This window comes from Plectropomus leopardus, chromosome 3 (genome assembly GCF_026936395.1).
Source record: "Plectropomus leopardus strain MGB_pleo_1.0 chromosome 3, ASM2693639v1, whole genome shotgun sequence".
Taxonomy (NCBI): domain Eukaryota; kingdom Metazoa; phylum Chordata; class Actinopteri; order Perciformes; family Serranidae; genus Plectropomus; species Plectropomus leopardus.
The window spans coordinates 37,483,750-37,507,197 of NC_142178.1; the positions used below are offsets into that span (position 1 = coordinate 37,483,750).

A 23,448-nucleotide genomic window follows, 5' to 3' on the forward strand; every position below is an offset into this window, starting at 1 on the left:
TAAAATACAAAAAAATATATAAAATCCTAGAAACTTCCTAAAATCCTATAAAAGTCCCTAAATCAAACACTGAAATCATAATTGTCCCAAAATCCAAGACATAACATCCTGAAGTCCTAGAAATGTCCTAAAACCCAAGAAACATCCAAAAATCCTAGAAATGTCCTAAAATCTAAGAAACGTCTTAGAAATCCGACAAACGTCCTAACATCCATGAAACATCTTAAAATCCTTGAAACAACCTTAGACCCGAGAAACATTTTAATAATCCAAGAAACATCTTAAAATCCCAGAAATGTCAGAAAATCCCAGAAATGTCCGAAAATCCAAGAAACATCCTAAAATCCTAGAAATGTCCTAATTTCATAGAAACCTTGAAAAGCAGATCCCAAGCATAGCAAGTCCTTGAGCTTACACTGCTGTATGAAATATTCAGTCCATGGATAAGTAAGTTATACATAGACTTCCTACAATACATCAATGTAAACCAACCACCACCAACACAATAAACAACAACAACAACGAAAACACCAAAATATCATTTTAACCAATACATACTTTTTGGCCGAAAGCTGTCTATGCAAACTCAGTGTGCAACACTAGCTAACATTAGCATTAGCCTAGAAATGGATTCCGCTAAAATCAACAAGCGACACCCGCCACAACAGAGTCCGAGCACACGCTGTGTTCCCGTTTAATACATTTTGCGTTAGCAGCAGCAGTTTAGGGCTTACCGCTGAGGTCTTTGCTGCCTGAATTCAAGCTGTTGGAGCCGCTGACTGAAGGTCCCTCTCCGGAGCTGCTGCCCGCGTTGCTCCGGAGAGGAGCCACCTCTAAGCGGCAGGAGGGAAGCGTATGGGAGGCGGGGTGCGCTAGCTAACTCGTGTATCACTTTTGTCGCATAATCACTACATTAATCAAAATTGGTGCTTCCATATTAAATTTGAAATCCCCGCGGTGCTTAAAAAGTGCCAGAAGAAACACTAACGTCTGTAACAAAACCGTTAAACAGCGGTTTTAGCATGCTAACGTTAGCTAGCCTGCTTTCAGATGAATTGCTAGCTAGCAAAGTAGCAAACTACTTGAAAACAGCGAATCCGCACAGACTCCTGGTGTGCTGGCTTGCAAATTATTTTAACAAAATGTTTAAAATAAACGGCACATACCTAAATTACAGCTTGGTGGACGGCCAGGAAGCTAACCGTACCTGAAGCTAAGGTTAGCCAGCTAGCATGGAGCTTCCGTTGGTTGTTTTGATAAATTAGCTGATAAATTTGCAAACGCGGGGCTAGTTAGCTTCGTGGAGGTGTTTATTATATATTGGGACTAACAGATGATATCAATATTATAACTATGATTGTAACTTATTTTACATAATCGACAAAATACCGCCATGTCGCGGTCAGTCTGTTAATGACCACAGGTGTGGTCAGTTCAGGTGCTCGAGCGCCACTGCACCGGATGTTTACTACGGCCTTTTCTTCTTCTTCGGGTTTTAATATTGGCATCTATAAAGTCACATTACCGCCACCTGCTGGATTTACAGCAAACGGCAGGAGGCCGTTTCATAATTATTCTCTAACAATAATGATAACGATAATGAAAATAATAATAACGATACTACTACTTCTACTACTACTACTACTACTACTACTACTACTGCTACTACTACTACTAATAATAATAATACATTTGTTATTTTATTTTATTTTATTTTATTTTACTCTACGGACAGGTTGTGATGCTTATTGTTCATTAAAAAATTTTAAAGCCCAGAGTATGCATAAAATTATGCTCTTCTGCATTGTTCCTCCTAAAATGACACATCAAACTCAAATTTATGTTTTGTTTTGTTTTTTTTCCCCACTAACCGTGATTTAATCTCTGAGAAGATTGGTGCAATTTCTTTTAGATAAAAATTACGTGAAAATTACATTCAAAACTATGTATCAGAATTATTATAATTTAATTTTAAAGTGTTTTTTTCCCAAGACTTGCTTGTCTAGTCTTTTGTTTGTTTGTTTTTTTTAAAAACTAATTTTAAGGTAATTTTTGAAATTATTTTCAAAAGCACAGGAAAAAAAGACAATGGGCATTTTGGTAAGAAATGCTCCACTTATTGCAAGAAATTAATAGATTTCCAGGTCTTGCTTGCCCTGTTTTTTATTATTAAATAAGGTAATTTCCTTGTTCTGTTTACTAATTTCTTGCTCATTTTTCTTTCTTTCTTTTTTCAAATTTAAGGAAATTTCTTGTTCTTTTGACTAATTTCTTGTTAATTTTCCTTTTTTCCTTTCTTCTTTTGTTGCTCATTGCCTTTTGCCCATGTTCCTAAAATAAATCTAGCCAATTTGCTCAGGTTTCAAATGGTTTTATTTTACATTGAAAACCAAACAAAGGGCTTACTCTGCAGTCAGTCAGTTGCGAGAAGTATTTATTTCCTTTATAATGTGAAATGTTTTAAATATTTTTTTTTCTTTTGGTCCCATTTTTTCTGCTCTCTTTTACAAAGCTTTAACACGTGTGCGTGTCAGAAGTTGTGGCAATGCCCTGATGAGTTGGAGTAAGCTTGGGGTGTCTGACTTGTCATCTTCCTCAGAGTCATTACGCTTCTCTTCTCTTCTCTCTTGCTCCACCACATCACTGCCACCTGAAACCAACAGCATATAAAGGGTTAAGTTTGGAGTCCAGTTGCACACCTGCTGACAGAAATACGTCAACAGACTCATCTGTATCATTTGCCATGTAAACAGATTTTACACACTTATTTCTTCTCTGCAGAACATGGTAACATGAATCACTTTTGTCAGTTTTATATCCTTTTAGACTCGACTCATGTTTATTCAGAAATATGAAGTTTTCGGTCATCATCATTAGGCAGAAAACCTGCACACACTGTTGATAAGCTCAACGAACTGAGTAAATGGTCCAAAAATTGGCCCATTTTAACCCTTTGAAAAATGGACTGGCATGCAATTTCTTGAGCTGTGTTCAGAAATCTTTAACAAGCATTTAAACATTTTGAAAGGTGAGCAAATTTGTTGGATTTCTGTGAAAAATATTGTAAAAATCTAACAGGCATGAAGTATCCTACAAATTGGGAGAAATGAGAAAAAGGTGAAAAGATAATGACCTGGAATTTAGGTAAAAAGAGAGTTATCAGAAAAATAACAAAAATATCAAGACAAGTATATTTTCAAGTAAGTATTTAAAATATATTTTAATTTAATTTAATTTTATTTATTTTAATTTTACTTTATTTTAGCACTTTTTCAAGCCAATTCCCTTTTTTTTCTTTTCTTTTTTTTTTTTTTTTAGAAATGATGTTAATTTTTTCTTGTGAAATTGCTCGTCTCCTTCTTTAGATGTTTTTAAAAGAAATCAAGCCAATTTGCTCAGGTTTCAATGGGTTACTAAACATACTGAAAATTGTATATATATACTATATATATAATATAATATTGTATTAAATGGCTGTCTCCAAAGTTTAAAAACACACCTCCCAAAACCTCTGCAGCTCTCTTGTAAAATGTTTGTTTCATTTGTGCAACTTTTTTTGTTGTAGGGGAGCTAAGAGTTACTTTTTGATGATAATTTTACTTTGTAGAACTTTACATGCAGGACTTTTACCTGTTATTGAATATTTTAGAAAAGAAAAGAATGGGAATAATTCCAGTGGTTAAACGGGACTGTGTGTCTACAGGAAGCAGTCCATGTTTTCATCACATTTTACATAAAAGGATGTCAGTCGACTTTCTTACGTGTGTGTTTGGTGTTAACACGACTCCTCCGGCCTCGGTGCCAAGAAATCTGCACTCTCCTGAACAGAACAACGGTTCCCCACTCCTCCGAGGCCTCTCTCTCCTTCCACTCTTTCGCTATCTGCTCCCTCCTCTGTCTTCTTCTCTCCTTCTTCATCTCCTTCAGTATCTTTCTCTCCTCCTTCAACTCTATTTTTGCCTCCTTCTTCTCCTCCCTCCTCCTCTTTCTCTCCTCCTTCCACTCTCTTTTTATCTCCTTCTTCACCACCTTCAGCCTCTCTTTCTCCACCTTCTTCAGTCTTTTTCTCTCCTGCTTCTCCCACTTCTGTCTCTCTTTCCGCTCTTTTGTCATTCTTTTTTTCTCCTTTTTGAGTTTCTCGCCGTACTCTTTAGCCTTCTCTTTGTTCCAGTTTGCCTGAAAGTCTCTGTTCTCCCTCCTGACTCTTTCCCATCTTTCTTCATACTCCCTCTGGATTCCTGCCGTGTCCTCCCGTGCCTCTGCTGCCAGCCTTTTACTCCTCTCCTCCCTCTCCCTCTCCTCCTGCTCCTCTTGTTTACTCTCCCTCCAGCTCAGCAGATACTCCATGACCAAATCCGTCTCGACCGTTGGTGTGAGCAGCCTCTGGGTGGTAAGAGGCAAGTTGTCTTCAGAGGACGTAGGGCTTCCACCCCCTCGTCTCTGCAGCCTCCGGGTGGTTAGGGGTGGGTTCTCTTCAGAAGACGAAGGTCTCTCACTCCTTCGTTCCTGCAGCCTTCGAGTGGTCGAAGACTTGGTGTCTTCAGAAGACAAAGAGCTCCCAACCCTTTGTCCCTGCAGCCTCCAGATGGTCGAAGGTTTCTTGACTGCAAGAGTGAAAATATTAAGAAATAAAAAAAATGTTGTTGTCTGCAGAGACAAATTAAAAAGTAGAAAATGTCAGATGATGAATATTGGTGTTAGGGTTTGATATTAATGCAAGATCTATATCTATATATATATATATTTGCTTACGTAACATCGAAATTAATTTATTTTCCTATGTTTTAGAGATTATTTTGAAAAAGATTGTTTGCATTTAAAGAGCAGAAACTGCGTTTTCTGTGAAAACGCAAGTTTATTCTAAAAAGACACGATGCATCTAAAAAGCATAAATGGACACACTGTCCCTGAATGTCCAGCACTAACATGAGAGGTCACCTAGCATGTCAGATCTTGGCATTGCGGGCCACTAACCAAGCATCAGTATGAAGTGAGAAAAAGCTGGTATTTTACTGCGAGGATCAATAATTCAGTTTATCATTTTAAGAAAAGTTGGAGTCATCATACCTGTGACCCATGAAATATTTAGTAGGGCTGTCGAACGATTTGTGTTTTAAATCGCAATTAATCACATTTTTGTATTGCAAATTCTACGTTACATTATTTTGCATTACAAGATGCAGAACATATTGACAAGGTAAAGCTATTCCTACCAGACTCATGGGTAAATGTAAAGACTATTTTCATTCAGATATCTTGAGGTCAGAGGTCAAGAAAACCCTATTAAATGCCCATGCTGTTTCCCAATTCGAAAAGAAAAAATGAGTCTTCTTCAGCGTGTTAGTCAACCCTCTTTCTGAGAAGCATAACGTGGTTGGTGCCACTGGATTCCTCAGGTCTTATAGCTTAACATGATACCAGTGTCATCGCTGTAGCTTTAAAAACCAGCCCGGTACAACATTTTGAACACAGCAGTGTCAGCAGGCGATTAACATGTTTTTGTTTATTTCTCATGTGTCATATATGGACCTTAATTGCAACATGATTAGCGTGTTAACACTGGCAGCCCTAACATTTCAGCATTTTAACTGACAGACACTTCTCTTTCAAAAAACAAATTAGAAGGCCATTATAAATGTTAAGTTTAATCTAAATAATCTTCAGTACATCAAGCTTTTTGTAGATACTATGATTTTTTCCTCATCTGTATTTATCATTATTTTATTGAATTTTTCGCACTGATGGACTTTTATGCTCGGTGTTGTCTTATGTGATGTGTTTGTGGATCTGTTGTTGTCATTTTTATATCTACCTGCTCACGCACAACAGATGTAATCTAGATAACTTTGGCACAATTAGCCTATTTTTAGTCCATGCACTGTCCATGAAAAAACAGACAATGTAAATTTTAAAGTTGCACTTACGTACCCTTCTTGTAAGGGTTGCTGTCTCCACAAGAGGAATGGCTCTCATCCTTTCGTCTGTGGTCCTTCGTGATGGCACAGAGGTTGATGTCAGCGAAAAACAAAGGGCCCTCACCCCTTCGTCCACGCACCATTATTGATGAAGGTTTATCCACACGAGAGGAGGGTCTCTCAGCCCCTCGTTCATGCGCCCAGACGGCAGGTGGGTCGAGGTCATCAGGAGTCGAAGGTCTCTCACTCCTCTGATTGTACTTCTTCAAAGAAGAGTACTTATCTCCTTTGGCATAAGGATTTAGTCCAAAACCGAACTTCAGCATCCTCTCTCAAACAACATTGGCACGGGCTGTGGAAAACTGCAGACACAAGCACACGCAGACGTTATTTCACTGATAATTCAATTTTTTCAAGCAGCACACTGAGAAACACCATTACTATCTGACTGAGGAATATGAAAAATAAATAAAGTTTAGTTTTAAAAACCTAGTCTAACAAAATTATCATTACAAAACACTAAAAAGTCTCAATACTATAGCGTTTTTTCAAATTAAAATCAAGTAGCTATTGAAGATGAGAAATTCTTACACATCTAAAATCATTAAATTTATTGATATAGTATTGTTGCCACTAATGCAGATAATACAACAAATGATACTGAACCTCCACTGCTACCAAATGTTACAGTAATGTAAAATTGATTATTAAAATAACAACTACAATAAAGGTGATAATGATCAGAAAATCAAGAAAGAAAATAAATTTCAGAGCAAAAATTAAATCATTGTCTCCACAATAAGTTCAAGAGAAGCTTTCTCTGTAACATGTAGTTAAAAAAACACTACAAATGCAGTTTAATTTGTGCAGACACAATTTAGACAACAAGTGAAGCAAAATTTACTAATCAAAATGTTTTTCAAGACAAAATGTGCAATTTCATGCACTGGTTTACGGCTCATGTTACTGCGCTGATAGTTTGATTGTAACTAAGGAAAAAAATAATTTCCTTGACAGAAAATTGTCTCAAGAGTAAATGCACTCGTCTCCCATCACAATTTAACACAAAAAATCAAGTGAAAAACAAAAGTTTTAAGCGGTGAAAAGAGCGTCTTACCTCTCCAGGGAGTTGAGTCGAGAATGAGATTGAAAATCCGGCCTCCTGTGTTCAAATTTTTCAAATTCAAATCAGCTTCATTGGCATGAATGTTTGTCATATTGTTGCCAAAGCAAAATAGCATAATCATAACATACATGTTATTCAGAACAGAACACGGGCGTTCTAGTTTTATTGACAAATCCACCACTGTTTATTTTAAATATATACAATGGTGGACTCAGTATATTTTAAGTATTATACCTAATGTATTTTCTGCCATAATCCAAAATCCAATTGACAAATCCCATAGGCTTTTTGACACGGGAGCCAGGGCGAGGTTAGATGTTAGGGCACTGTATAACCCTGCTGAAAAAAACACACAGCTTATACTGGTAGCTGGTTTCAGTTGGTTTGAGCTGGTCAAAGATGGTCCAGTTCTTGCTGGTCTTTGATGGTTTAGCTGGGTGGACCACCGCTTATGCTGGTGTGGCCACCCCATAAAGTTGCGAACATTTATCTTTATGCATATCTCATGAAAGAAGACTTTTATGCCTTTTGCTTTTCATGCTTCTTTCTCATGACTGTTACTTCTCCATACTCAAGAACATTGATTTGGCTTCAGTTTTACCAGAACTTAAATAGTTAAACCAGCTAGACTGACCATCACAAGCTGGTATGACCAGCTAAACCACCAGATATTACGCAATAACATACCTTAAGTAGGTCAAACACCTTAACCATTTATTTATTCATTTATTTTTTGCAGGGAAGGATTTTTTAAAAGTACATTCAGAACCATTAAGTGGAAAAAACAAAAACAAAAACAAATGTTATTAAGCTCAGTTAGTTCATTCAGGATTAAATTAATTGTGAAATATCTTAAAAATCTTATTTTTTGTTCAAAAACATTTCATAGTTCCACATGTAAAGATTTCTTTTAATCATTTTTTTGTGCCTGATATGTTATAATACAAAACAAAAAACAGAGACTTAAGCAAAGACACGCTTGAAAAGCAGTCAGCTAAGGATTCATTTAAAATATGTCCTTTTATCTGAATAAGATCTGAATAAGTGCACTGAAGACCCTACAGTGTAAATGTGGATATGCATTACCTGACGCAGAGAGAAGAAAGACAACAAATCCACTCGCTGCTGCAGTTAAACTCATCGCTGCTCCTCTCCGTGTCGCCTCAGTGTCAATAAAACAAATTAGATAAATGTGCAGAGTGATACAAATTAGTCACATTAAGCAACTGTCAATATAGAAGGAAGTTGTCTTGAACCATGAAACAGCTCTGTGGGCATGACAGTGAGCCAGAGACAGAGAGCAGGTGGTTAACATACAGCAGACTTCCTTCCTCTTCACATTCGGTTATATTAATGATGGACCAGATGCAAGCAAATAGCTGTGAAGACTGGTTTCGTTTGTTGTTTTGCAGAATGAGACTCCAGTTTTGTGGTCTGCTGAAACCGGTATCATCCATGCAACGCAACTTTTCTAACGCTAATTATTTTTTATGTCTTTCTTCATAATGAACGCAAGCACAATTTAAAAGATAATCCTGTCAGTCCTCTCAGCATTCACAATATAACAAAGAGACTACAGTAATGTTGAAACATGATTTTACACCTCAGAGTTTGACGAGAAAACCCTCCTGATATGTTGTCAGTCAAATGTACCCGTTTCAAGGTTTAAAAATACAGGAAAAATATTTTTAATCAATTTTGGAGCATGAAACCACACACACACACATGCATACACACACACACACGCACACAGAAAAAAAAATGTTATCTACTTCTTGTTCATGTCATAAAAATTGTATGAATTGTTAAAAAAATTAAATATAGTCCTAAGATGTAAATTTGGATTTAAAGGGTAAGATTGGCACCTGACAGTGGAGATCTGTTTTTTTTAAATTAATCATTCTGCCCCAATAACAAAACTGTTTTCAAAAAACACCACAGACATGGTGAGTGTTTGTTTTTTTAAAACAAAAAGTTTTAAATATTTTTTTATTTTTATGGAAAATGTGAATTCTCATCAGTAAATCATGATCTTTGAGGTAAAAAAAACGTGATCACACTAATATTTGTAAAATTAATATTAACTGAGCTAAAGATAATGTTTATGGAGAAAATATATACTACTTTAAGATGGTTGAACATGCACAGAGTCAGTTTGATCTGGAAACATTACTTCTGTTCCCTAAAGTTGCACATAACAGGAGGGTTATGCTGATTCCCAACCTAGGGGTCCCGACCCCCACTAGGGGTCGCAGGGAGGTCGAACTCGTGCATATTTTCTACTTTGGGACTACTTTGGGATTACTTTGAGTGTAATTTTCAGACACTTCCCAGGTTATGACCTCAGTGCGGACACAAGCTGTGAGCACTTCATCCATATTTTTATTTACGCAAATTAAAACAACAGTGCAGGTGAAGAAAAATGTAAAGAAATGAAATAAACAACAAAATAATTATAGGTATAAACATGATTTACAACAGTAATGAGCTGTGATGGTTATAAAATTAGAAATAACTTAAAAATCCATTTTTATAATTGAACTGCTACATTAAAGGACAACAGATGAAAATTATGCTGGAAAAAGTCGGTATACATTTAAAAGACATGTCAGTAAAATGTGACTCGACTAACATCTAATGGCAGCAGTATGAAACTACATCTATATCTCCAAATGCATGTTTCTCTCCAATCCACTAACGTGCTTTTCAATGGCAAACAATGTAAGCCATATTGGCATAAATTATGCCAATGTCTGGTATGTCTACATTAATCTTTAGGTTCAAGATACCAGTTAAATTTGCTAATTAGCCATAAACAAAAAGTACAGCTGAGGCTGCTGGAAATGTCCTCAGTATTGCAGGCATTTGGTCATAACCCAAAGTGGACACAATTAACAGTTTTTAAGAGAATAAAAAAGTGCATGAGATGTGATTGAGACTCACTTAGCAACTGGAAATCAGAGATTGCTCTGTGCACATCTTCACAGAGACGCAGTTAACCCCTAACATCCTGGATCAAGCTTTTGCACTGGATAGACGGACCTTGTTGGGAGCCATAAGGACACAAGACTCTGATGCAAATTCGAAAAATGCACCACAGAAATTGAATAACAAAGAAATAAACATAAAACTAGCAGGACAAATTCACACTATTTATTATGTGAGGTGTCATCTTTTGAAGACAAGAGACCCCACTGGTGCCAGAAGCCATTTGGTTGCATGTCTCAGCTCAAATGACTTTTTTTGTATCATCTGCAGCCCAATAATAGCTAATATGACCATTAATAGCAGTGATTTAGTGATTATACCATGTTAAAGGTTGGTCCTAAATCCTAAATGACAGATATCTGCTGCTATTAGCCAATATTGTAATATTTACACCCAAATCTAACACTTTAAATTCAGAGGATTTGGATCTAAATTCAAAATCATTATGTAGCCTATAAATTGTCATATTAAGGTGATATTTTTTAACTGACACTGAGGACTTTGTCTTTCATCTTCCTCTCCTGAAAACAGTCAACACCACAATCTAGTGGCCAGAATCTGCTACAGTCAGGGAGATTAATCAATTATTGATAACTTAATTCACAGGAATAAAAACAAACAGTAAAATAGTCCACAGCTTCATACATCTTTTTCAACATGAAAACATACATTTTGGGGTCCAAATTAGATGTTGGGATCTACGTTGGATGTGACGTCTAAATAAGATCGGCTGTAAGCATTTCTATCGTTCATGAAATCCCTCTAGGAGTGATCCAGACAGTTTGGTTCGCCACTTTTGTTGTCGTTATAGTTGTAGTGTGGACTCCACTTGAGTTGGAATCATTTTTAAAACTATTTATAGTTATAGTTATCGTTCTTGGTGTGAATGGCTCTTTATGCTTTGAGCACCATGGACATTTTAACGAAATTTTAGGACAATCCATCCATTAGTTGTCAAGACGTCACAAACAGGAAAAAAATGTCATTATGCTTTGGCACTGAATTTAAAGTCAGGGGATGATCATGAATGTCAGTACAAAATTTTACGGCAGTCCACAGAGCAGTTGAGCTGTTTAAAGTCTGGACCAAAGTTTTGTCCCGTCCGATTTAGAGACTGACAAACTTTGTCCTGACTCCTGTTGTGTTAGGTAGTTTTGCTCACTGTACTGTACACTGCAGCTGGATCCTCCACAGATTCCTGATCGCTTGTTCTGAGAGAGAAAAATCAGGAGTAATATTACCTAATATATATTTGCACGTCATTTTGAGGTTTTGGTCAGGATAATGTTCCTGTGAGAAGAGCTGCTCACCTCAGGAGAGGGCCGGCGCTGTTGAAGTTGACAGTGGCGTACTTGACTTCTTCTTCTTCTTCTTCTTCTTCTTCTTCTTCTTCTTCTTCTTCTTCTTCTTCCTCATCGATGTGGAGTCCTGTTGGTCTGATGTTGGAGTACACAGGATCTGTCTGGTTCTTGACAAACTGGACACTGGCATAGTGAAGGTCCCCCTGATCCGCTGACTGAGCGGGTAGACAGTGCAAAGACAAATTTACTTCAACATTTTACATATATAGAAACATTAAAATGTCAAACCTCGTATTTTTGATCTATTCATCCATCCATTTCCCTTAAGTTATCCCTGTCCAAGTCATGGTGGCAACAGGCTGAGCAAGATAGCTCAGAAACGCTCTGCCATGTCCTCAAGCTCCTCCTGGTAGAACTTTTTCCAAGACAGACCTGGTACGCAGTGCTGCTTTTTTTGTTTCAGGGAAACATTAATACACCATCTGAACCACTAGGGCAAACCAATCATTTGCAAGAACACTACCATGGCCACCGACTTGGAAAGGCTGACCCTCAGCATAAATGCTGCACGCTCTGCTGCAAACTGCTTCAGTCTAAGGCCCCTTTCACACAGCACGCGTCAGCAGTGCATGACTGCACCCTTGCCAAGCTGCAGCATGTTTCCTGCTTGTGGTGTTCACACATGCAGCGTTGTTGAAATGTCGCTGCCTGCAGCCATGAGTACTGTTTTTCAAAATTTTTAAGCACAAATTCCACTCATTTATGTTGTGCAAGCTCCTGCACAGCCGACAACACTGTTCTGTAAATGTTTCAAAATGAAATGCCTTGTATCAGCAACTGATGGGATTCTGTCCACAGAGAAGTGGTCAGAGGGCTTTTGTTTTGAAAGGGAAGCAGGGAATTTGAAGTAAAACAGCCGTCTTTGTATTTCCTCATCTCTGCAGTAAAAGGTTACTGAAAACACGCTGCTCAGGCAGGCGGTGTGGATGCTCTAACTTGATCATCTGCATAAGGCAGAAACGAGTCACTAAAATGGACACTCTCCACATAGCAGACGACCAAGACCCTTTAACTGGCTTATGCCAATATTATCTCCACACGGTCTCCTTAAGGTCTTGTTTTTAATACATCAAAAAGACAAACCTAATATGACCAAATGTCCTTCCCATGTGTTCACTGTGGCATCTGAGAACAAATGCTGCCGTCTCTCTGCCCTGCAAGTACCAGTCTGCTGATTCAAAGGTCCCCACGGGGAAACTAAACTCAAAGAGGTTTCACTTCAACATTTCAAGAAAGCAGGATACTTCGCGCCAGTAGCCAAAGATAGTAACACCCCAGTCAGCTGCCAGAGTAAAATGTTGGCATTGTACATTTCTGCAAACCACGAATACTTTATATTGCAAGTTTAATATGTATCATATCAACGTTTCTGAACTGATGTGGTAGACAGACTTTATTGTCCACTTCAGGGGAAATGGGTGCAAAGGTACATACAAACACATAGCACGATATACTGTTAAAAACACACAAATGTGCAATATATGAGCTGACTGTGGACCACTGTTCAAGTACAACAAACAAGAAAACTGGTTGTTTTCAGTCATTTCAACGTTGTGAAAACGGTGGCTTTTTAGTGACCTGTGACTGGTTTTCCAAAGGGGATAGTCCTACTAAAAGTGGTTTGTTTTTTACACAGGTATCACTGCGTTTTCTGCCTCTATTAGGACATGAAAAACAAATTCTTCAGCTTTGATTGGGCCACTAAAATCGTGCAGTTTAAGCCAAAACACAGACTTTTAAGCACCATGACAAGAGTTTTTTTTGCGTCTAAACATAACCACGCTAACCCCAGTGTTGCTGACACATTAATTTTCACCGTACACACCAAATAATAACCTTCATGACGTAACATATCCATGGTTTGCAGAACCTTAAACCTCCACCTTTCACTGTGGACAACTTCAGAAAAGTAGAGAGTCAAGCGCCGTTAATCACACGTTTGGAGTAGAGCCAAACTCTATCCAGCTGATATCTCTCAACCTCCCACACTCGGGTGGCGTATGAGCTAAATGATTCTCAGTCAGGTGAGTTTTCACCTTATGACAGCGAATGACAAAAGAGCAGAGGAACCAGAGCAGGGATTTACAAAAATGTGCACTGAATTATTTAACTGTCTGCTCACCTGTTCCCTGTTGTCTGCTCTCTCCCCAGGCTTGGACGGTTTCTTGGAGGCCCTTCTTTTTCTGGTGATGAGATTTAATCAGAAAATTATTCAATTGTTTTGTTGACAAACTGACTGCTTTTCAAGTATTCAATGTACTTTAGGAAAAACAAATTAGATCTACTCACCTTATCAGAAAAAAGACAGAGTGCCATATGATAACCAGGACAAAACCTGGGGCTGTTCCAACAACCACTATTTTCCATGCTTCTGGGAAAGCTGTGATAAAATGTAGCAGGAGAAATGACATGACATGACATAGCTAACTACTTTAAAAATTAAGAATTTTGCAAACAAACTGTATGAAAGTATACAAGTGCAGCTTGAACGATCATTTTTCATATAAAAACATTTGATGGTTCCAGATTCTCATATATACTGTATATATGAGGACTTGCTGCTTTTCCTTTTGATTATTTTGATTTAATAAATTAATTTAAACCTTTTTGCATGCATACTTTTACTTTTAATACTTTAACACGTTTACATGAAATCACTTTACTTACTTAAGTGTTTTTTTTAACAGAAGGCCTTTGTCATTTTCACTATTACAGAACTCCTAATTTTTTAGTGTCGTGTTTCAAGTCTTGGTTATGTGCCAGAGTCGTTGCACACAGCACAAAACCTGCCCTTATATCGTGTTTGGGGGGCATTACCCGCAAACAGGTGACTTCTGATCAGTGGGATTCATCACTAAACACACGGTCAGAGTAGATTTGGATGGTGAAGAACATTTGGTGCATCTGGAGTAGAGTTTTTTTCTTTTACCAGAAAATTAAGAGAAAATATAGGAGAAATTTAAGATAATCTTGCTGCATAAGGCCAAATGTGTTGTTGTATGGTTTGTTTGTTGTAGTTTGTGTATCTCTTGTGGAGGAGTTATGTCCTGTGCTAGAAAAAAATTCATTAAATTTCATTAAATTTATGAATTGCAGACATCTGAGAACACAGGGATATGGCTCCTGACAAACAAACAATTTATCTTTCCATCTAAACCAGTTTCTTTTTAAGTAAAACTGAAGATTAATACACCTGAATACACCTTAATGTGCAGGAAAACTGTGCAAATGCTCAAATACAGCAAGTACAGTGGGTCAGAGTGAAACTGGGAAGTCAGTCTGTAAACTGATGGATTTTTGCAGAGAAAGTATGAGTAATTGTTAAACTGTTTGCTTCTGTTTTTCAAATAAACTTGGCTCTTCTAGAGTTTCTTCAAATTGTAACTGCTTTTGTTTCTTGCCCCATCTGACTTATTTTTTAAAGTCTTCATGTTGTCGCATTTCAGCAGTTGAAGACTGCAATCTGTTTATTTTAACACAGTTTTTGTCTTTCCAGATTTTAGTTATCAACCACCAGTACGAAAGTCTCAGTCACAGCAATACTGAAACTGCAGTTTCAGAGTGCTGGTTTCAGACGCCTTTCACAAGTTTTTTAACCCTTTGAAAACTGAGCATTTTGATGGGAGACAAGAAAACTAACTGAAAATTAGGGGAAAGGGGACAAATAAAAAAAAACCTGAGGAATAATGTCCAGAAAACTACACATAAAATTATTATAATTACATAGAGTATTAAACCCTTGAACACTGGGGTCATCATCAGTTTTTTAAGCGTTCAGATGCCATTCTCAAGCATTTAAACCTTTGAAATGTGTTGGTGTGATTGGTTGGATTTATTTTACAACCAGAGGGAAAAAGGCAATAAGTATCTTGACAAGAAGCTGCAAAATGCAAATGAATGTGGAGAAGCAGACAAGAAAATGACCTATAAATTTGTTGGGGTGGAAGAGCATTATTAGATAAATTATCAGAAAAACTAAGAAAAATGTCAATATCTATAATTCTTAAAATTGCATAATTTTATTTTTATGTTACAGAAAGTATGCACAATATGTATATTCAATTTGTTTTTTAAAGTTTATCTATTTTTAATCTATTTTAGGTAGATATTTTTCCCCTCTTTTTGGTTTGTTTTGCTCTTCTTTATTGTGTTTATTTTCCAACAATTTTCTAGACAGTCATTTTTGTTAAGTTGATCATCACCTTTTTTTCTTTTTTTTCTTTCTTTTTTGCTTATTATCAGGTCATATTCTCTAAACTTTTTTTTATTTCCTTGCTTATCTTTGGGCCATGTCTTTATAAGTTGCTCTTTGCTTTTTCACCCTTGTTTTTGAAGTCGAATCAAACCAATTTGCTGAGGTTTCAAAGGGTTAATTGTCAATGCTCATCTCCTCATTACATCACATGATGGATTATGACATTTGATGTGGAGTAAATTGAAAAAAATTACCTGCAGCAACGATCAGCTGTAAGGTGGAGTTACGTCGTCCTCTTGTGTTTTTGGCTTCACAGTAATAATTCCCGCTGTGTTCGGCTCTGAAGTTGGTGATGATGAAAATCTGTCCGGATGCTTTTGGTGACTCTTTATTCTCCTTGTACCAGGTGTAGTTAGCTGCTGGGTTAGCGTCACTGCTGCAGGTCAGAGTCACTGAGCTGCCCTCCTCTATCTTTGAGGGACTCACTGACACAGAGGGACGCTTTGGAGCATCTGGAGGAGAAAACGTACGAATTAATCAACATTCAATGTGGCATTCAATGTGTGTTCTAAACAACTTGGCACGTTGGGGCTTCAGGATACTTGGATTACTCTGAATGAGCAGTATGCAGACATTTTGTGGTTTTATTCTGAATTTTCTTTAAAAAAATAAATCCTGGTCACTTTTTGATTCAATTGTTTGGGAGATGAGTGCAATGCCTTTTCCCTGTAAAAGCAGTGTTTTGTGGATTATAAAACTTAAACCTACTTGTCATTGGCATGAGGGTGAGTGGATAATGACTGAATTTTAATTTTTGGTTGAACTATCCTGAAGCACAACAACAGCTTCATATGAAGGAGGTAAAGGATTGTGTGTCTCTATTTTCAGATACACTGACTGAATGATTTGCTTATGTTTTCTACTCACACTGAACATTTATGAATACAGACGTAGAGCTGATCTGTCCATGTTGATTCTCAGACTTGCAGTGGTAGATCCCTTTGTCCTCAGACCTGATGGAGGTGACATGATAAATGCCGTCTGGTCCCTGAACCAGTGTTTGGTTCTCCTTGTACCAGGTGTAGTTAGCTGCTGGGTTAGCATCACTGCTGCAGCTCAGAGTCACTGAGCTGCCCTCCTCTATCTCAGCAGAGGGACTCACTGACACAGAGGGACGCTTTGGAGCATCTGGAGGAGAACATAAAGACAGACATATTCTATTAATATTAGCATTCATGATTTGGATGGACTTTTGTATTATGAAAAAAAGAAAATGTGACTTACACTGGACATCTATGATCAGAGATGAGGAGTTAATCTGTCCATACTGATTCTCAGATTTGCAGTAGTACATCCCGCTGTCCTCAGAGCTGATGGAGGTGAAATTATAATTTCCTTCTGGTCTCTGAACCAGTGTTTGGTTCTCCTTGTACCAGGTGTAGTTAGCTGCTGGGTTAGCATCACTGCTGCAGGTCAGAGTCACTGAGCTGCCCTCCTCTATCTCAGCAGAGGGACTCACTGACACAGAGGGACGCCTTGGAGCATCTGGAAAAGATTTGACATAGAAGATTTGTTTTGATTTTTGTGTGTTGCAGAATCTGAAACTTTGGAGGAGATCATTTGATAAATATATGATTGTCTGAATCCCCTAAGCAGTGCAGTGACTATAAATGCCAAAGTGATTTAAACTGGCTCAGCAGACATAGATTGTAAAAAAAGCAAGAAATCTGCAAAAACTGTCAGCTGTTGAAAAGATGCAACACATATAACAGATTTTCCTATTTTAAATAAGTTATTTTTACTTACATTTCACATTGATGAAGACATATGTAGACGTCCTTCTCCCCAGCTCGTTCTCAGCAACACAGCAATACTGTCCATATTCAGAGGACTGGATGGAGCTGAAGACAAACTGTGGTCCTTCACTGAGCAGTGTTTGGTTCTCCTTGTACCAGGTGTAGTTAGCTGCTGGGTTAGCATCACTGCTGCAGCTCAGAGTCACTGAGCTGCCCTCCTCTATCTCAGCAGAGGGACTCACTGATACAGAGGGACGCTTTGGAGCATCTGGAGGAGATTTAACACATTAGATTTGTTTTGATTTTTGTGTGTTGCAGAATCTGAAACTTTGGAGGAGATCATTTGATAAATATATGATTGTTTGAATCCCCTAAACAGTGTAGTGTATATAAATGCCTAAATGATTTAAACTGGCTCTGCAGACATAGATTGTGAAAAAAGCAAGAAATCTGCAAAAACTGTCTGCTGTTTAAAAGATGCAACACATTTAACAGATTTTGCTATTTTAAATAAGTTATTTTTACTTACATTTCACATTTATGAACACATATGTAGACGTCCTTCTCCCCAGCTCGTTCTCAGCAGCACAGTAATACTGTCCATAATCAGAGGACTGGATGGAGCTGAAGACAAACTGTGGTCCTTCACTGAGCAGTGTTTGGTTCTCCTTGTACCAGGTGTAGTTAGCTGCTGGGTTAGCGTCACTGCTGCAGCTCAGAGTCACTGAGCTGCCCTCCTCTATCTCAGCAGAGGGACTCACTGACACAGAGGGATGCTTTGGAGCATCTGTAAATATAAATACAGATTATTGTAAGTTGATCAAAAGCATCTTCATTTATACGCCCATGCATCCTAAAAACTCTTTTTCAAACCCCAAAGCCCAACTTGTAATGCAGGCTTATTGTTGAAACTTGAAGCCTGGACCAAACCTTCATGTGCAGCTGGTGCAGAACCCATTTAAAGGTCCAGTGTGTGGGATTTAGGGTGATATATTGGCAGAAACTGAATATATTAAGTATATTTTCTTTAGAGTATAATCACCTGAAAATAGGAATCATTGTATTTTATGTACATTACATTACATGTACAAGCAGTTTATATCTAATATTAGCTGCATGAGTGTGCAGCTAAAAATTGAAAACATAAAGGGTTGAACAGTGAATCAAATTGAATGATTTTGAATGAATTTGGTCAGAATAAATGTTTATGAACAGACACTGAAGAAATGTGCAAGAAGTAAAAACAGATTTTGATTTTTTCTAGACTATTTGGGTGAAACTTTCCACCTGATGAGATTATTTTAGTGAACTCACACACTGAGGGAGAGTGGAACATCTCGTATCCTTTTACAGCGCAGTAATAGTTGTCTGCAGGATTTAATGGGTGTGGATGAAAATAAACTTTCTCATCTTTAACTTTGTGTCCATTCTTGTACCAGATGTAAAACGAACGATCGGGCAACGGACACTCGCTGTGACACGTCAGCTCTGTCCAGGTAACATACGGGTTTACTGCTGATCTCCTCACATGAACCTGCAGCTGTGGATCTGTGATTAAAAAACATAAAGAATATTTCAGATGCAAACTGCACAAACACACACACTTATACTAATGCTTCCACCACATTAACAATTTGAAGCCTGAGCAAACTGCCTTGATTTCTTTTAAAAGCATGGGAAGAGGGCAAAGGACAACTCAAGAAATGGCCCATAATTAACAAAACACTGGTGAAATGTTAAGTAACTTAAACACCCTGAAAAAAAGGAATAAATAATTACATAAATAAAATAATAATAAAAAAAACTGAATAAAATTGTTTAAAAATATAAACTTTTTGACACTTTTCATGTCATTTTCTTGCTTACTTTTTCTTGCTATTGGCAGGACATTTTTTTTTGCCAAGTTGCTTATTGCCTCTCATCCCATGTTTTCTAAAGAAATTTAAATCAATTTGTTTAGATTTCGATGCTTGCGAAAGATACCTGAACAAAGCAAAAGAACGTCGATCCAAGTTTCAAATGGTTAAACGTATGTAGGATTTAGGGATACATTGGCAGAAATAGAATATAAAATAATAAGAATATTTAGTGTATAATCACCTGAAAATGAGAATTTTTATTTTTGTTATTATAAAACCCCCATCTAAAAATAAAATAAAATTAGAATAGAAAACGGATAAAACCTGCTTGATAAAACTATAAAAGTAACACAGAATAAAGATAAAAATTTAATGCACAGAAAGCATAAAAAAGATGGAAAATAAAATAAAACCCATTTACATTATAAGTAAAAAATAAGGTTAAAATAGAGTATATTTTTTAAAAAAAATGAAGGCGTATATGAAACGTATTGACTTCCAGTGAAAACCTTACCTGTGACAGACAGAGCGACTCCAGGTGAACCGGTGTATCTTTCACCTTGCTGGTCTGTTATGAAGCTGAACCTGTACTCAGCCGAGTCGCTCTCTTTCAGGTCTGTGATGGTCAGAGTGCAGTCGTTGTTTTCACAGTGATTCTGCACACGACCTGAATACTCCGAGTCCGTCCTCAGATCTACACAAGCACCATCACTCTCTGTCCTAGACCAGCATGTTTCCAGAGGCGGCTGAGCGGGGTGGATGGTGAATGGGTATCGATAGGTGCAGCGTAAGCTCACCGTTGATCCTCTGAAGGCGCAGATCTCAGTCGGTTTGTAAGTCACTTCCCAGCCGTTTTCCGCCTGCATCACTGTAACACAGTGAAAAAAAAACACTTCGCAATCACAGCACCATCAGACTCAGAAAATCAGACACCAGAGTGAGACTAAGTAAAAGTGAAAAAAGGAAATCTTATTTCTGAGGCGAAGACGCTAAAAACTCACGCAGTGAAGGAGAGGGGACGTCCTCGTGTCCTTTTACAGCGCAGGAATAGCTGTCTGCAGAATCGTAAATGGTGTCTAAATAAGACAGAGACGACAGTCCCAAAAATTTCTGTCCATTCTTGTACCAGATGAAGAGAGGAGAGCCGGGCAGAGGACAGCTGCTGTGACACGTCAGCTGGGCCGAAGTGTGCTGCTGGTTGACCTGGAGTCTGCTCACCTGCACCTGGAGATCTGAATGTAAGAAAAAGGAACAGAAGTCCTCAGGTTAGACTGAACTGTCAAAACGAGACAAGACAGAGAAGAGACAAGTGACGAGAAGAGACAAGAAAAGATGAGACGACACAGGAAGACATGACAAAACAAGACATGAGAAGAGACAAGAAGAGACGAGAAGACAGGACAAGACACAACACCAGACAAGGCTAGACCAGACAAGACACGACCAGACCAGACCACAAAAGACAAGACAAGACAAGACAAGACAAGACAAGATCAGACCAGACCAGACCACATAAGATGAGACAAAACCACACAATACAAGATCAAACCAGACCAGACCACACCACACAAGACAAGGCCAGACCAGACAAGACCAGACCAGACCACAAAAGACAAGACAAGATCAGACCACATGAGATCAGACTACACAAGACCAGACCAGACCAGACCACAAAGACAAGACAAGATCAGTCGAGACAAGACCAGACCACATAAGATGAGACAAAACCACACAATACAAGATCAAACCAGACCAGACCACACCACACAAGACAAGGCCAGACCAGACAAGACCAGACCAGACCACAAAAGACAAGACAAGATCAGACCACATGAGATCAGACTACACAAGATCAGACCAGACTAGACCACACAAGACAAGTTCAGACCACACCAAACAAGACAAGGCCAGACCAGGCCACAAAGACAAGACAAGATCAGACCACACAAGACCAGAAAAGACCAGACAAGAGAGGACCATATAAACTACCATCAAAAGTTTTATTAAAAAGTGTTTAAAGTTTTAAATTATCACATTTAACTAAAAACAAAAGTGTTTTCAATCTTTGAGGGTCATTGTACCTGATAATAATAATTATTCTGTAATACTGTGATAGCCCAAAAATTTCTGAGATGGTTATGAAAAAGTTGTATCCCTACCTGAGACGGACAGAGAGACTCCAGGTGAACCAGTATATTTCCCATCTGGTTGGACTGTCAGTATTCTGAAATAGTATTGGGCCGAGTCGCTCTCTCTCAGGTCTGTGATTGTCAGCGTGCAGGTGTACCCCACACAGTCATACTGCACACGACCTGAGTACTCCGAGTCCGTCCTCAGATCCACATACACACCATTACTCTCTTTCGTGAACCAAAATGTTTTCTCAGCTAGACTAACAGGGTTTGCTGTGGACGGATATTTGTAGGTGGAGTGGATCTTCACTGTTGATCCTTTGAAGGCACAGATCTGAGCAGGTTTGTAAGTCACTCTCCAGCTGTTCAGACCACGCATCACTTTAACACAGAAAAACCCGCAAAACACAATCATATTTGTAACTTCTTCATTGTTATTTGTCTAATTTTACAGTTCTTCCAAAACTACCATTTCCTATGGAGAACCAAGAGTCTGCAGGTTTTCATTTCATGCTGCATTTTGTTCAAGCGAGGCAGAGAGCACACATATCCCAAAAAAGTCAAACCAAAGCAAGAATCAAACCAAAAAATCAGCACACTATTAAAAGCACAACAGCAAAACAGCAAAAGAGGAGGTTTGCATAAGACAAATTCAAAAAGATATTTGTAAAGATGAAAATAAATACGTTAATCATATTTAAGAAAAATGTTTGGTCTTTTTTAAAAATATAGTTAATTACAAAAAAGGTTTAAGATCAAACTCTCCATCGCGTTTTCACTGTTTGGTTACCTGGTACGCTGAGGAGAAGGACGACAAATCCACTCACGGCGGCAGTTAAACTCATAGCTGCTCCTCCAATTTCTGTGTGTGAACTCAGAGACAAAGAGACATGTCTGCAGGTGGTTAAAGTAAGTAGTTAATCAGTTCATCACAAACGCTCTGTGTGGAGAGAAGTTGTCCACACAGGACGACTTTGGTTCTGAAAGCAGAAGACAGAAGTTGTTTAAAATACCCCCGGCTTCCTTCCTGTTTACATCATTTACATACAGGTTGAGCAAGGACAGCCTTTTTGGTTGTGAGCAGTTTCAGGTGCTAAAAATAAATGTTGGCATCCATCTGTTTATTTTAAAGTGGAAAGCAGTGAGTTTTTAACCTTTTAAACTACACCCAGCAAGCATCTCCAAGTGCTATTATTGTTGATGTCACTGCTGCAAAGGCTCGTGGGATCGCCTTCCGTTTTCCTCAGGGCGAAGCAACAGACGAGCGATCCACACGAAACAACATCATCAACGCACAAAAAAATTAAAGAGAGAAGAAAAAACAATGTTCACTAAAGAGATAACGTCCCTTTGTAATCCTTTTAGATAGTTATATTAGTTTTAGAATGAAATAAAGAGATTCATGCCATGTAATATGATTATAGTTCATATGATGTGATGGTCATTTCATATTCCCAGCAGTGTGTATATATTTGTGTGTGTGTGTGTGTGTGTGTATATACATATAACATACACACACACACACACACACACACACACACAAAAACATATATACAAAAAAGGAAACTAATTTTTTTGTGATAAAATGGTGTAAGTTGTCACTCAATCAAGTTTCTTCTTATTGTTGTATTTATGGTGAATTATGAGATCTTTGCTACTTTATGGGCTTTTGTAAATATTGCCATGTTTTTGTATGTGTTCACTTTTGAAAATGTTATTTATTTAATGTAAAATAGTGAGACGTGACGTCTATAATTATTCATGTGACTCAGGTGTAGCTATTCAGCACACCTGTGAATGCTCATGTAATATCACTGAGCGAGCCTCACGAAGCCGTAGACTGTTGAATATTTTATATTATTATATTTTATATATTTTACCATATATTACCAGCCAGTCTACAAACCAGTGGTGATTAATCAGAGCCATGGGCAGATTATAAGACAACAAGTCAGTGTGCACAGAAATGCAAAGGGCCCCACCACCTCTCCTAAAAGGGCACAAGACACACAAAATTTTGTGGTTCATTAATTCATCTGATCAGAAGAGGGCAGCTGGGATGTCAAAAGCCTAATA

General features: G+C 37.9%; 3 protein-coding genes across 6 annotated transcripts in view; all 3 read right to left on the reverse strand.

Annotated features, from left to right (window-relative positions):
- LOC121941587 (uncharacterized) overlaps positions 1-8,327 on the reverse strand; it is a 35,530-nt gene extending 27,203 nt beyond the window's left edge. Inside the window, exon 1 of one of the 3 annotated variants that reach the window (XM_088074944.1) lies at positions 8,128-8,327. In XM_088074944.1, coding sequence (XP_087931070.1) covers positions 8,128-8,182 — 55 coding nt within the window. In that variant the 5' untranslated portion in view covers positions 8,183-8,327. Of the gene's footprint in view, positions 1-734; positions 1,140-1,166; positions 1,603-8,127 lie in introns of those variants that run through there. The other 2 variants (XM_088074945.1, XM_088074947.1) reach the window with 2 other exon arrangements.
- On the reverse strand, positions 1,845-8,121 carry LOC121941586 (uncharacterized). Of its 2 annotated transcripts, XM_088074962.1 has the most exons (4): positions 7,033-8,121; positions 5,929-6,277; positions 3,762-4,604; positions 1,846-2,650 (listed from the first exon to the last, which is right to left on the reverse strand). In XM_088074962.1, exons 2-4 carry the CDS (start codon positions 6,239-6,241, stop codon positions 2,505-2,507), a joined length of 1,302 nt encoding a protein of 433 aa, XP_087931088.1. In that variant the 5' UTR covers positions 6,242-6,277; positions 7,033-8,121; the 3' UTR covers positions 1,846-2,504. The 2 variants fall into 2 exon arrangements, with proteins under 2 accessions (XP_087931089.1, XP_087931088.1); XM_088074963.1 differs by lacking the exon at positions 7,033-8,121 and having other exon boundaries at positions 1,845-2,650; positions 5,925-6,112.
- A 1,074-nt stretch (positions 8,328-9,401) lies between the features above and the next one.
- On the reverse strand, positions 9,402-22,438 carry LOC121942421 (B-cell receptor CD22-like). The gene is made up of 14 exons (XM_042485621.2): positions 22,163-22,438; positions 21,400-21,753; positions 20,242-20,472; positions 19,755-20,108; positions 18,696-18,929; positions 17,911-18,168; positions 17,392-17,649; positions 16,870-17,130; positions 16,513-16,773; positions 15,840-16,097; positions 13,680-13,770; positions 13,513-13,573; positions 11,340-11,545; positions 9,402-11,240 (listed from the first exon to the last, which is right to left on the reverse strand). Exons 1-14 carry the CDS (start codon positions 22,215-22,217, stop codon positions 11,174-11,176), a joined length of 2,949 nt encoding a protein of 982 aa, XP_042341555.2. The 5' UTR covers positions 22,218-22,438; the 3' UTR covers positions 9,402-11,173.
- Positions 22,439-23,448: the final 1,010 nt, after the last annotated feature.